Raw genomic sequence first — 13085 nt, forward strand, 5'->3', positions numbered from 1 at the left:
GCTAGCAAGGGCGGGGAGTCTACAATAAACAATAAACGTCTTCCGAAAGGGTCAGAATGTAATAAAGATTAATTATGTACACACACACACACACACACACACACACACACACACACACACACACATATATATATATATATATATATATATATATATATATATATAAATTTTTTTCGCGGGGGGGGGGGGGCTCGGGGGGGGGGAATTCCCCCCCCCCCTAAAACCCTCCCCGAAAAAAAATCCTGGCTACGCCCATGACTTATATTATAATTCTCGAAATAGTGTTGTTGTTTTTTATTCTACGTTTGAATTGGTAATTTAACCATCCCAATATGCATAACGTCTATTTCGAAATCACGTGACAATAAAGCGCCAATTAGAGAAAATATCAGAATAACAAGATTACAAAGAGAGTTTGTGTTATCACACAAACTCAGAGGCGGCCCCCCATCAAATTCACCAATGGCAGACTCTATTGCACGAGAGGGAGCTTTTGCAGCCACTCACCTCGAAGCACAAAGCACGTTTTTACAAGCTACGGCAGAAATCCGAGCACTCCTATATGACAAGTGGTTTAAGTCCTGGGAGGAATCGGACAAAGCACGTAGTGTCTGGCAGCGTATGCGTCACCCAGATCTCGACGATCCGTGGTGGCGGTTTAGGTTATATATTTTAATTATCACTAGAACCTAGCCATGTACAACAGAACGTGACACTTGATATATACTATCGCGTTATACATTATGGGTACACCTTCTAAACATCATATCTCTATTATTACAAAATATGTACACCAAGACCAAGAAATAAACATTTAATCGTTGATACTTGTCTACACAGTACGTTCATGTATTCATAATATACACGGTAATAAAAATAACATTTAAAAATACTTTTAAAAAGATAATACCTTTATTTTTCTTTTCACAGATAATGAATGTTAGATTTTAAAAAAAAAGGAACATTTTAAATCCCATTTCTCCCCCGAGCCCCACCCCCGGAGCAAGAATTCTGGTTAAGCAAATGTATAGATCTACTAGACTTCATAAAATTCCAATGTTAGGCTTTTAGATCTAGATCATAATTTATAAGACGATGCGCAACTCTTGAATGATTGCGTAAATACCCGAAGAAATATAGTCCGTCAGTTGGAGATAAATATTCTCTAGTTCTCTGGCCAAATTTACATTTATTTCTTTTATACTTAAAAAAATTATAACGGTCAAACTAGAGTTTTCCAAGTGTTGCCAACGAGCTAGTAATTCATTTCCCAGCGATATACATGAACTGTCAAATTGGTAGGAAAATCATTAGAGCCGTTTTTGAGAGCTTTGTCCACCTATGTTTTTTTTAGCCCAATCACCCAAAAGGTATGGGTGGAAATGGAGGTTTTGTAAAAACATTCCTTTTAGAAAAAGATGGATTTGGATGTCAGCGTGTGACAATTAGGTCTAGAATCTAGATCATTAAATTGTGTCGTGACTGAGCCAGCGAAGCCAAGGTTAGAAATGACAATATATGAAGAGAAATTTGAAACAATTTTACTAACAAGATTATTTACGAAACAAATACTAAACAATACAAAATAGTCTGTTAGTTTAAATTATCCCCGTATAATATGTCATGAGATTAACCCGAGAATACAAAATATCGATGCTGCTCGTGATAGACGCATCAAAGTATAATTAAATGGTGAAAAACAATATATTAATTGAAAAAATGATCATTTGTATTAACTGGATTGAAACTGGCGCAATTATCCATGTCTAATGTTACAAAATGTCCTACTAAATTTCGTTGTCTGTCACTATTAGACCCAGTAACGCCATAGCTTCATTTATCTTGTGAATGTTTGACTTCATTTGTAAGTCTCAAATGCTCAATCAGAAATGTAGATCGTCACAAATCAAGACGTCGTTTCCTGGGACGTAAAGCAAATTATAAGACGTCTTCTAATCGGCCTAGATGAAAGTGATCTTTCTGTCTGAAATGGTTCCAATCGGAAGCATGTCCGAGGAATGCTCTTGTCGAGGCACTGTAACTATAGACCGAGGTCGACGACCCAACGACCATGGAGGCCACATCGTTTTCTTTCTATGTATCACCATTACAGGGGTGTCTCCACCACTGGGTAAACGGCCCCTTTAAAGGAACGGAGTGGTGCGCTAGAGACAGATTTATGAGGCTTTCATCCCCGACAAATGCAATGAGCTCGGTTCCATCGGCGCTTTATGTATTGTCTAGGGGGCGCCACGTTGTTATTGTAAACTTGTTGGGTTGAGAAAGTATTAAGTTCATGCTGCCTGGTCTTGTGGTGTGCGCGATGGACTGTCGTTCGGCAGTCTCAATGGCCCCGGGTTCACACACTTGAAGAACTGTATACTTATAGACACATATCAATACCGTAAGATTTAAATCCCTTAATAATTATCAAAACTAAATTATTTAATTAACAATACCGATAATTAATTAATTAATTTGTAAAATTTTTTATTGATTCATATCTTGTTAGAAACAATGAATGATTGTGCAAAGTTTCAACTTGATCCAAGAATCGGAAGTGGGAGAAACCACGTGTGTACACAAATTGTACCAGACAGACAGACAGACAGACAGACAGAGTGTGTTGATATCAAGTTTGTACATAAATAGCAGCAACTCTTTGGCGAAGTCATGACCTAGATCTACACGGTAGAAGGCATGAAGAAATATTCATCAAGGCCCTTAATCTCATTCAGGTAAAACTAATCTCGTTTTGAAATAAAAAAAAATAAAATAAGAGATGCACAGCTTCTTTAAAAAAAACAGAACAGGCTATTGTGTTTCAGTTTAGGACTTAAGACTAGTCAAGAATCATAGATCATGTATTGTAGTACATTTTCATTGAGTATGGTTTTAAAATATCCAATGTGAGTAGCGCTTCAGTTCATTTGCGCTTCTATATGGCCCCAGGTTACTAAAGCATTTCTCAAATCATCAATCACAGGGACAATGCAACGCAAAGAGAGATTGCCGTGTTGTAGATAATGATAACATTGAACTAACTTGCTCCAGGATACTGTCCCAGTTAATTATTATCTCTCTCTCTCTCTCTCTCTCTCATCTCATGTGTATGTATATAATTAAATGCATGTCTCATTGTTTAATCTACCTTCTATCTAATCTATTCTAATCTCTATCTATCTATCTATCTATCTAATTTATCTGTATGTCTTTCTGTCTGTATGTCTGCCTGCCTGTCTATTGTTCTCTCTGTGTGTCTATCATCTTAATTTTTATTTTATTTTTGTCTCTGTTCTACGTAAAACTAATTACCTCAGTACAAATCTGGAAACATCAGATACCTGAAATTCTTTAACAGATATTGGAATATACTTTGGTTTCATAAAACTATAAAAGTCTAGCCTATATTATCACCAATGTCTCTTGTATTCTTACAATTATTAGCTCTTATTTTGCAGTTGCCGAGCTTATAACGCGTAGAAGATTTTTTTTTATATATTGTTCTCAATTGTTTCCATACCAAGGGTAAACGAGGGTGTTGTTTGACCAGCCCACGACCAACCACTTTTTAAAACTGGAATTCTGATGTCTCCATTAGAACTCGCATCTGCGTCCAAGCGATATTATTATTATTATTATAGCTTTTATATAGAGCGCTTTGGTCATTTGTGGACCAGTGGGGAGAGGGGGTATCTAGGAGTTGGTTTTCCGTGCTGCCTTTAGGCGCTCAGTAAACGCAACTCCACCCGAGTCGGGTGTCGAACCTCGAGCCCCCTTCTAGGTAGCCAAGACAAGCCAAGTTCAAGCGCACTTAGCCTCTCGACCACGCTTCCCACCAATATAACCGATATAACTCAATTACCACTTCCATTTTTTTGACATGGAAGGCCTTTAATAAAATAAATAAATAAATAAATAAAGTCCGTAGTACTGCAAACCTAAACAGGAAGTCTTCGAATTCGATCAATCAAGATCAGAACCTTTCCAAATTATAGTGATAAGTCTTCAAGCGTTATTGCCTTTGTTGTAGGCCTATTAGTCTTTAAGAATTAAGTTTCATAAATACTCTAACATAAAGTTCAGGAAGGAAGGAAAAAAACAAAACTGGTTCGTTATAATTTGTGTGTACCTCGATCTAGCCTTCCTTCCTCTTTGGTTGTTTTCAATCTACGAGCTGGGTTTTTCCATAGCAACTGCCTTGGGGTGTTTACCACTGAAACTAAACATCTCACAAGTAAGGGAGTGATTATTGTTTTTTTTTTAGAAAGATTAGGGTGGCGATAAACATAGTCATAACTGTAAAAGAACTTCAATGGTACAGCCCATGGGCGTAGCAAGGATTTTTTTCGGGGGGGGGGGGGGGGTAATTAAACTTTAAATAGTGCACTTGCACTGATCTACAAATACTTTTGTTCTACCCCCCCCCCCCTTTTTTCATCTCTCCCAGTTAATATAATATTCAAAAACTTTAAAGCATGAAATAACATTTAATTTGAGAGAATCCAGGTATGCACCTTTTCTTTTCACCTGTTGTTATGGAGTGTGTATGTGTGTGTGTGTTTCTATAGTGACGGTGGGAAGAGGTTAATGGCATTGTCGTAAGCGGTCTTCCTTAGGACAGACGATTCCAGAACGCCATACTAAAAAGAAGTGTTTTTTGTAGTGAGTTTCATTTTCTTCAGAATATCATTTTATATTACTGAACTGATAAATCTACTACATTTATTTAATTTCATCTCAAGCTGCATTTGTTTATATTGTAATAAAAGTTATATTTAGTTCTGTTCATAAAAAAAAATAATGGAAGTTATTTCACGCTTTACAAACAAACAAAATATTTGACAGATTTATTATTGTTAGTCTAGATCTATTACAAATTTAAATACATAACTGATCCAAATTAATTGATACAAATACGCTTAATATTAGCTTTGTTAGAATGTATATTATATACGGTTTAGGTTATTCTATTAAGGGGACATACGAGTCGGAAAGAAGGAAAAAAAAAAGTTCTCCATTTAGACTAAATATTTTATATTATCTTAATAGTACTTAATTAAACAATTGAAAAAATATAGTTTTTGACTTTATAACTTTACTGGTTGTCATGGAAACAATCCAAGATGGCCGCCAAACAAACTATAATTAAAAGCTTATAACTCAAAAAATACTTAAGATAAATTAATAATTTTTACACACAAATATCATACATGACAAGTATTAAAAACGCATGAAGGGAAATATTGTTATCTTTTATTGTCTTTTTTTAATGATTTTTTTAGTGTTGCAACCATGAAAAATACATAAATATTTCATAATTCTAAACTTTGAAACGCTAAAACAAAAAAACTACTTCAAATATCAAAAAGTTTCTGCATGCGTTTGTAGATATCTATGTACAGAATAAGTATGCCAAGTATGAAGTATGTAGCTCAAGTAGTTTCAGAGCCTTAGCGTTTGGCAGATAGAGATATAATACAAAAACAAAAAAAGGAGAAAATGCAAAAAAACAAAATAAAATTTCAATTACAAAAATTTTGTCAGGAAAATACCAGATAACAGGTATGTAATTTATAGGTTGGTATAATAACTATCTGAAAACATTAAAAAATATCAATATTTAGTAAAGGGCATATTCTAAATTTCATATAAATATAGCAACCAATTGGTAAAATAAAACGCAAATTGTACACAATTGTATTACAGAGTAATATTTCAAACAAAAAATCTACTTATTGAGATATCAAAAAGTTTTTGCATGCATTTGTAGATATCTATGTACAGAAAAAGTATGCCAAATATGAAGTATGTAGCTCAAGTAGTTTCAGAGCCTTAGCGTTTGGCAGATAGAGGTATAATACAAAAACAAAAAAAGAAGAAAATGAAAAAAAAAAAAAAAAAAAAAAATTTCAATTACAAAAATTTTGTCAGGAAAATACTAGATAACATGCATGTAATTTATAGGTTAGTATAATAAGTATCTGAAAACATAATAAAAATAGCTATATTTAGTAAAGAGCATATTCTAAATTTCATATAAGTATAGCAACTAATTGGGATAATAAAACGTAAATTGTACGCAATTGTATTACAGAGTAGTATTTCAAACAAAAATCCAACTTACGCAAATATCAAAAAGTTTTTGCATGCATATGTAGATATATATGTACAGAATAATTATGCCAAATATCAAATAAGTTCCAAAAGTAGTTTCAGAGCCTTAGCGTTTGGCAGATAGAGATATATACAAAAATACAAAAAAAGAAAGAAAAAAAATTCAATTACAAAAATTTATTCAGAAAATCACTGAATAGCAAATATATGTTATTTACACTTTAGTATAGCAGCTTTTAAAAATAGCTATTTAGTATATTCCATCCAGATTACATTATAAAATAATATATTATATACCGGGTATAACATTTAGCAACCATAAAGAAAAAAAAACTTGATAAGAATGTAGGATGTACCGGTGTGCAATCTAAAAACCCAAACAATTTGCAACAATAAATATTAAATACTAAAGAAAAGAGCTTGCTTGAAGTTCACAGAAGATTAAAATGAAAAAATGTCATATATATAACAATGTCAAATAAGAAAAAAGCGCTAACTCAAAATCTGAAACTCATGATAACTGTTCAGTAGTTCTGTTATATCTCTACTATTCATCTAGGGAGTTCTTTAGATAGCATATATATAATTGTCAGTTTAGATAAAACTTGCTAACATTTTCTCTTGAATTAAGGTATCATAATATATTTGAAAAAGTTTGTTGATCTATATTATTTACATAAACATAATCAGATGGTGTTGTTTAAATTTTGCTACAAATTAGTTATTACATTTTTGTTTCAAATAATTAAAACAGCAACTAAACTGTCAATATGCTCTAACAATAATGAATAAAAACAAAAAAAATTATATAATACAAAAAAATATTGACAGTAGTATTGCTAATGAGCACCAGCACCATATACATTCCCATCTTTGGCCAATTCCTCTCTGACTTTTTCAAACCGTGTTAAAGAAACAGTCTTTCTTCTTTTTCTATAATCCTCTTGGCTAGTAGTGTCAGACTGAATAATTCTTTTATCATTGACCTTTTTTAAATTATTTAATGTTACATAAGAAACATCAATATGCATCTTATTCATCACGTTAATTAATTCATTGGCGCCAGCATTAAATATTGACACAGCTCTAGCAACACTGCCTTTCACTCTGCCAAGTCCCATGAAACTTGTTTTAGGACATCTCGTCCAAATCATAGCATTAAGGCTTTCGTTGTTGTTTTGAGTACCACCATGAGCCATTCGTTGAAGCAAGGACTCATCTGACATTCTTCGATAAATTGGAATTAGCTTGTGAGCCACCTCTAGAGACAAAAATGTTGATGCCTTATGATTAGAGTGGCTGTCAGGGTCTTGTCCCAACGAAATCGCTTGTTGGTACCAGCACCAACTATTTTCTCCTAATGGACATTGTCGATGATGGTGTTCAGTATCTGTAGACATGGAGTGGTATAATCCTGCCCAAACAGCATTCCTCATTTTGGACACATCTGGAATATTGTCTATTATAGCACCACGATAAAAATTTTGCAAACTGTCACATTTTTTTTCTGTTAACCTGCCAACTCCTCTGCCACCAAGATGGCTTTCTTTGGCAAGTTTTCGAAGCGCTGTCCCCATACGTTTATGGGCATGATTGATACAGTCAAGTTTAGTAACAGCTTTATCAGCATATGGCTTAGACTCAAGCACAGCTTTAAAAGCAGAAGAATCTCCATCACTCAGCATCTCCACATATCTAAAATTATATTTTGCCACAGAACGATTCCACAGAATTACAGCACTGTCCTGTTCCATAGACTTGCTGGATTTGTGGTGATTAGTACAGCAATCATGCTGTTCTTTCCAAACTGCGAGGTCAGTTGCGTTCATGCTCTCAGCTTTCTGTATGTGGCATGCATGGCAGTACTTAGATCTAATATCGAAGTCGACAACAAGACCTGTTAGTAAATCGATGCAGACACCTACACCATAAAGCGATGTAAAGCCTCGCTTTTGCCAGGTCCCATCATAACTGACTGAAATGTCAATCAAAGGGTTTTCTCCTCGTTCAATGGCTTCCCTAATGTCATCATCCGTCTCTGCATAAGCTTGACGTATGGCGTTGGCTGTGCGGTAGAGCATGTCTTCCCCAGATTCCACTTCACAGTCTGAAGAAAAAAACAAAAAACATTAATTAAATTGATTTATAAATATATATATAATATATATAAACTTTAAAAAAAAAAAAGATTTAGATCTCTAGAGAGCCTACATTGGCTACATCATAGTGATCATACTACATGTATTTTTTATCAAAAGTTAGAACTTTGTAAAGATTGACTAGATTCTAGATCTATAGTTACTAGGTCTAGATCTATAATTTTTATATGGTAAAGATTAAAATTTTTAAAGAAATAATTCTAATAGTAGATTATTGTGTAATTTAACATACCTGTGATTTTATTATCATGGTCTTTAAAGGCTCTCTGGCTGATTCCAGAAATTCCTAGGACGCTGCTAAATGTCTGCAGCGAAGTGAAACCCTTTCCTATCTCATGGCTGTATAAAACCATCTTGGTGTTTATTTCAAATGCAACATTTGAACAGTTACTTTTTTGTATTCTTGGAGATGAAAACTTTGATTTAGTATATCCACAACTACTAGATCTACAACATAACTTCAACTTTGATGCGAACCCCATGTTTTCATCTTTTATAACTCTAATAGTCAAACTTGACTGAAAACAATTAGGGCATAATGCATCCGACATCAAATCAGTAAGCTGATTAGTATTAGCAATAGTCCATAATTGCTCTGTTTCTTGTAGATCTAGATCACTTGGAACATCAGTATTTATTGAAAGACGGTCTAATTTCGATCTGGATGCACCACGTTGTCCTTCTGATGCTGGATCTAAACTAGACCTAGACCTAGAGGAATTTCCACGCAGCTTGTCAGATAGCATAACATTTCTGGCTTTATTGAGCTTCTCTAGCATTCTTCGTCCCTTTGGTCGAGGCATTTTAATGTAAAAGATATTTTCTTTGATGTTTACAAATACCAAACAAGTGAAACTGTCTTGTGCAAGGCTTTCATTGACTTTCACTACAAGAATGTGTTTACGCTGTCGGCCATTTTGAAACGCCTTTTCCGGATGAAACGGCACATTCTGATTAGTCGATTTTTTCCGAGTTTTGCCGATGTGCCATATAAGGAAGTTTCCGTAGATTATATAGCTCGGAAAAATACGAATTACAAAAAAACATATAAATCCATTAGTTTGAACCCCAGATAAACATATAAATCGGATCGTGACCTTTCTTTTGATGTATCATGGTCCTAGCTTTGTTAGATTGGTAATATCGTATCCAAGGTGTAAACATTGATAAATTTCGATAATTTGTAAATAATCACCAAAAGGTGTACATGTTCAAAGTCAAAATACACATATTTACAAACATTTTTATGCTAAAATTTAATATGATTCATATAAAAAAAAGGTTAAATTTTCAAAATCTGAAAGAAAAAAAAATCGAAAAAAAAATTAAAAATTCGTCATTTTCCGACTCGTATGTAAGTATTATAAGAGTAATGCCCCTTGTTGAGACTGTTGTTGCTACCTTGAATGGCGTCCTTAGTAAACTTGTCAGTTAGACCCTAGCATGAGAGTTAGCTGCTTAATCGTTTCATGTTATCAACAAGTTTTTTTTTTAAAGAATCTTTCATGCATTTCTTGTTTAAAATTGTGCATCCCCGGGAATAATGCCCAACATGAAAGAACGTGTTGGGGATTAACGCGAAGTAGGAAAAAAACAGAGATCGTCTCTCCTTTGAGACCATTTTTTTTGGTTCACAAAGTACAATCTGAAACAAAAAAATTGCTTGGATTTCTTTTGCCAGACGTCTGGTATCTTTAGCTTGTCATCGAATGTTAAGTATATATATGTCAGTGATACAAACCGTATACTTTAAAACCTTTCGATATTTGCGTATAAATATATGTCCGTGAAATGCACGAGCTCTTTCAGTTTTCATCTTTACATGCATCTATGTCAGTGAGATACATCTCAAACCTAAAACAATAAACTGCTTAATAACAATACCTAGATCTACTTAGACACAAGAAACGTCTGTTCAAAAAACAAAATCGTGTCCTGCAAAATTGTTTAAAAAAAAAAAGAGTAAAGGGCTTTCAGACCTGGCAAACTATGCGGCATAAGATATGAAGGTCATCTGTTTATGTGGCCCACATTTTAACGAGAGTGTCATGTGACCAGCACAACGACCAACCGCTTTTACTTTTCCTCAAATTCCAGGTATCCATTAGAGTTGGGTGGACAAAATTGTTAGCGTGTACTTAATTATGTCTACATTTTGCTTTGTCATATTGACATTTTTTGTCTATGTCTCATCCCCTTAGGTCAAGTGAAAGAAAACCAAGCCAGCTCACTACCAGATGGTGGCAATGGTCTCGGAGTGCTGAACAGATCGAAACGAAGCGCGACCTTGTCTTCCCCGCGCTTAGAGAAACTCTTCGACACCTATGTCAATTTAATCCAACTGAATAATCCTAATCCCGGCAACGAATACAACCGGAACGATTCTCCCTCTGACATGACCATTGATGGTATCGTAAACTTGGACCGAGGATCACGGTATCGTGTTGACGATGATGACGATACTATGGAGACTACGAAAGGCCAAAAGTGGGCCTTGAAACGAGATCTTCTGAAAGAAAGCAATGCCGACAACAGCGTAGATACTCTTGACGATTCTACCAACGACTTGCTCGATGCCGACCTCATTCGATTACTAACACACGACGACAGCACTGCAGACGATAGCCAGACATTATACGCCAAGAGCAAACGCCAACAGGGATGGCACTTTCAGTATGGAAAGAGATCGATTCCAGAGTATCGAAGATTGTAGTGGTAGCTTAAGCTAAGAATACTTAGTTACTACCCAAAGAAAAACAAAAAAGAACGTTGCGATCTAAGGCCAAAAGATGTGTGGTTGTGCGCGCTTGCTTGTGAGTTTGAATCGTCTGCTAAGTGCGTGCCTCTCTTTACTGGCTTCCTGTAAATGCAACACAAGGGGAAGAGCTCAATAAAATTGCAAACGTGGTGGTTGGTATTGAATTCATTTGTCTCCCTTTGTTTTTTTCTTTTCCCGTACAAAGTCTTCTCCCTTTTTATTTCCGTGAACGATTGTGTGGCCTCCATTTTGTGTTTTATTTTATGAATCACGTGATCAACAGAATGAAACTATGATTTGGAAACGTGAAGGTTGAGAGTTTTAAAAAAAGCCAAAGCGTGAATGGTTTCAAAACGAAACAAAAAATATTAAAATTTTACAAACTAATAAATTATGCATTGCATTCTATTCTGTGTTTGTCAACTATCTGTTTTAAAACGCGCGCTATTTAAATTTCTACACGGAGTCCTCGGGAAGAGCGCACTTTCGCTAACGCTTTTTTTTTTCTTTTTGCCAAATGGCATGCTAGGAATTAGTAAATTAGTAAGATGAAAAAAAAAACACTGACCTACAACTTGAGAGGTGGTAGGTGATTGAGTGGTAAAACCCTTGGCTTTTGAACCGAATGGTCTCAGGTTCAAATCTTGGTGAAGACTTGGTTTTTTGAATTGCTAGTTTAAAATTTTTTAGCCAACGAGCTAATTCTCAACACAAAGCTTTTCTCATGAAAGCTTAATACATTTTCAAAATATTGATCCCTGTGTTATCAATGACTATAAATAATTGTGCAAAGTTTCAACTTAATCCAAGAATAGGAAGTGGGAGAAGTAATGTCTTGAAGATTCCAACCAGACAGATGGAATGAGTTAATATAAGGTTTGTAAAAAAAAAAAATCGACATGTGGAAACGAACTAAATAAATGAATGTTTACAAAAATTGCATCAATAAATAAGAACAGACAACTAAGACTTTATTTTTATATTCTCAAATTGTGATCCATTCCATTTAAGCAAATCTACTAGCAGCAAAACTGGACATTGAATTATAATATATAAATATAAAATACCCAGACACACAAAAGAAAAAAAAAACCCAGACTTTTTCTACTTGCCAAGACAAAGCTGAAAGAACTATTTATGAATGACAAGAATTGTGGTAATTAGGAAAAAATGACTCAGTACAATGTATACATATATACAATTAATATAATCATATTAACAATTATCTCATACAGTAGTCCATGGACTGTTTAGTCCAGAAGATGTCAACATTTTCCAGATCCTAGAACAGATTTTATTTTTTTAAATCAGGAAATCCACCTTTTTTTTTTTTGAACACGAATTTTATTTTGTTTTTATCAAAATGTTGCTGCTCTATATTGGATGAACTCCACATCAGACTCACAGGCCTGGAAGAAAACTGTGGTTAGAATTACCAGTTCTTTGTTGTTCTTTTTTAAAAAGTATTTTTTAAGATTAATGTTCAGTGCTGAACAAGTTGTGGGAAAATGCAGAGGCGGGCCTAGGGAATTGCGAGTGTGGCCCCTGGGCCCGCAATATAGAGAATCTTCGTCGCTGTCTGCCCCTTGTAAAGATATTTATGGCCCTGATATGACACTCGCTCAAGGCCCTGCAGACTGCCTCTGGTAGTTGTCCCACTGCTGACTTTCAAATGACTATACTACAAAGATAAACCATGGTAAGTACTAACTAGGTGGATAAAGTCAAAGGTATGAACAGTGAAGACAATATAAAAAATGAGCATAAGGCTTGATGTTTTGGCTTGAAATGTATGGGTTAAAATAAAAGAAATAAAATAAAAGAAATAACTAAAAGTCTCTTGTATTTTAATTGTAATTTTCCAATGGCTGAGGGTGACAGTCGGCAAGGATAGGACCTGAGAACTACAAATCCATAGCACAAACCACAGTCAGGTGACCAAGTATGTCTTAATACAAGCCAAGAATTTTTTTTAGCTTATAAAATGCTAAAAAAGCTAAAGTAGGTTAAAAAAAAAAAAAATGTAAAAAATAAAACAATAGACACTGACA

At 34.5% G+C, this 13085-nt stretch overlaps 2 protein-coding genes across 3 annotated transcripts in view; one reads left to right on the plus strand and one right to left on the minus strand.

The window, feature by feature from the left end:
- LOC106054511 (uncharacterized) overlaps positions 1-11440 on the plus strand; it is a 91216-nt gene extending 79776 nt beyond the window's left edge. For both annotated transcript variants that reach the window (XM_056044397.1, XM_056044398.1), the window contains exon 3: positions 10478-11440. In XM_056044397.1, the coding sequence (XP_055900372.1) occupies positions 10478-10989 (512 nt within the window). In that variant the 3' untranslated portion in view covers positions 10990-11440. The remainder of the gene's footprint in view (positions 1-10477) is intronic.
- Positions 5240-9530, minus strand: LOC129928723 (uncharacterized). The gene is made up of 2 exons (XM_056044395.1): positions 8509-9530; positions 5240-8224 (listed from the first exon to the last, which is right to left on the minus strand). The coding sequence occupies exons 1-2, from the start codon at positions 9077-9079 to the stop codon at positions 6957-6959; spliced, it is 1839 nt and encodes a 612-aa protein (XP_055900370.1). The 5' UTR covers positions 9080-9530; the 3' UTR covers positions 5240-6956.
- Positions 11441-13085: the final 1645 nt, after the last annotated feature.

This window comes from Biomphalaria glabrata, chromosome 10 (genome assembly GCF_947242115.1).
Source record: "Biomphalaria glabrata chromosome 10, xgBioGlab47.1, whole genome shotgun sequence".
Lineage (NCBI taxonomy): Eukaryota > Metazoa > Mollusca > Gastropoda > Planorbidae > Biomphalaria > Biomphalaria glabrata.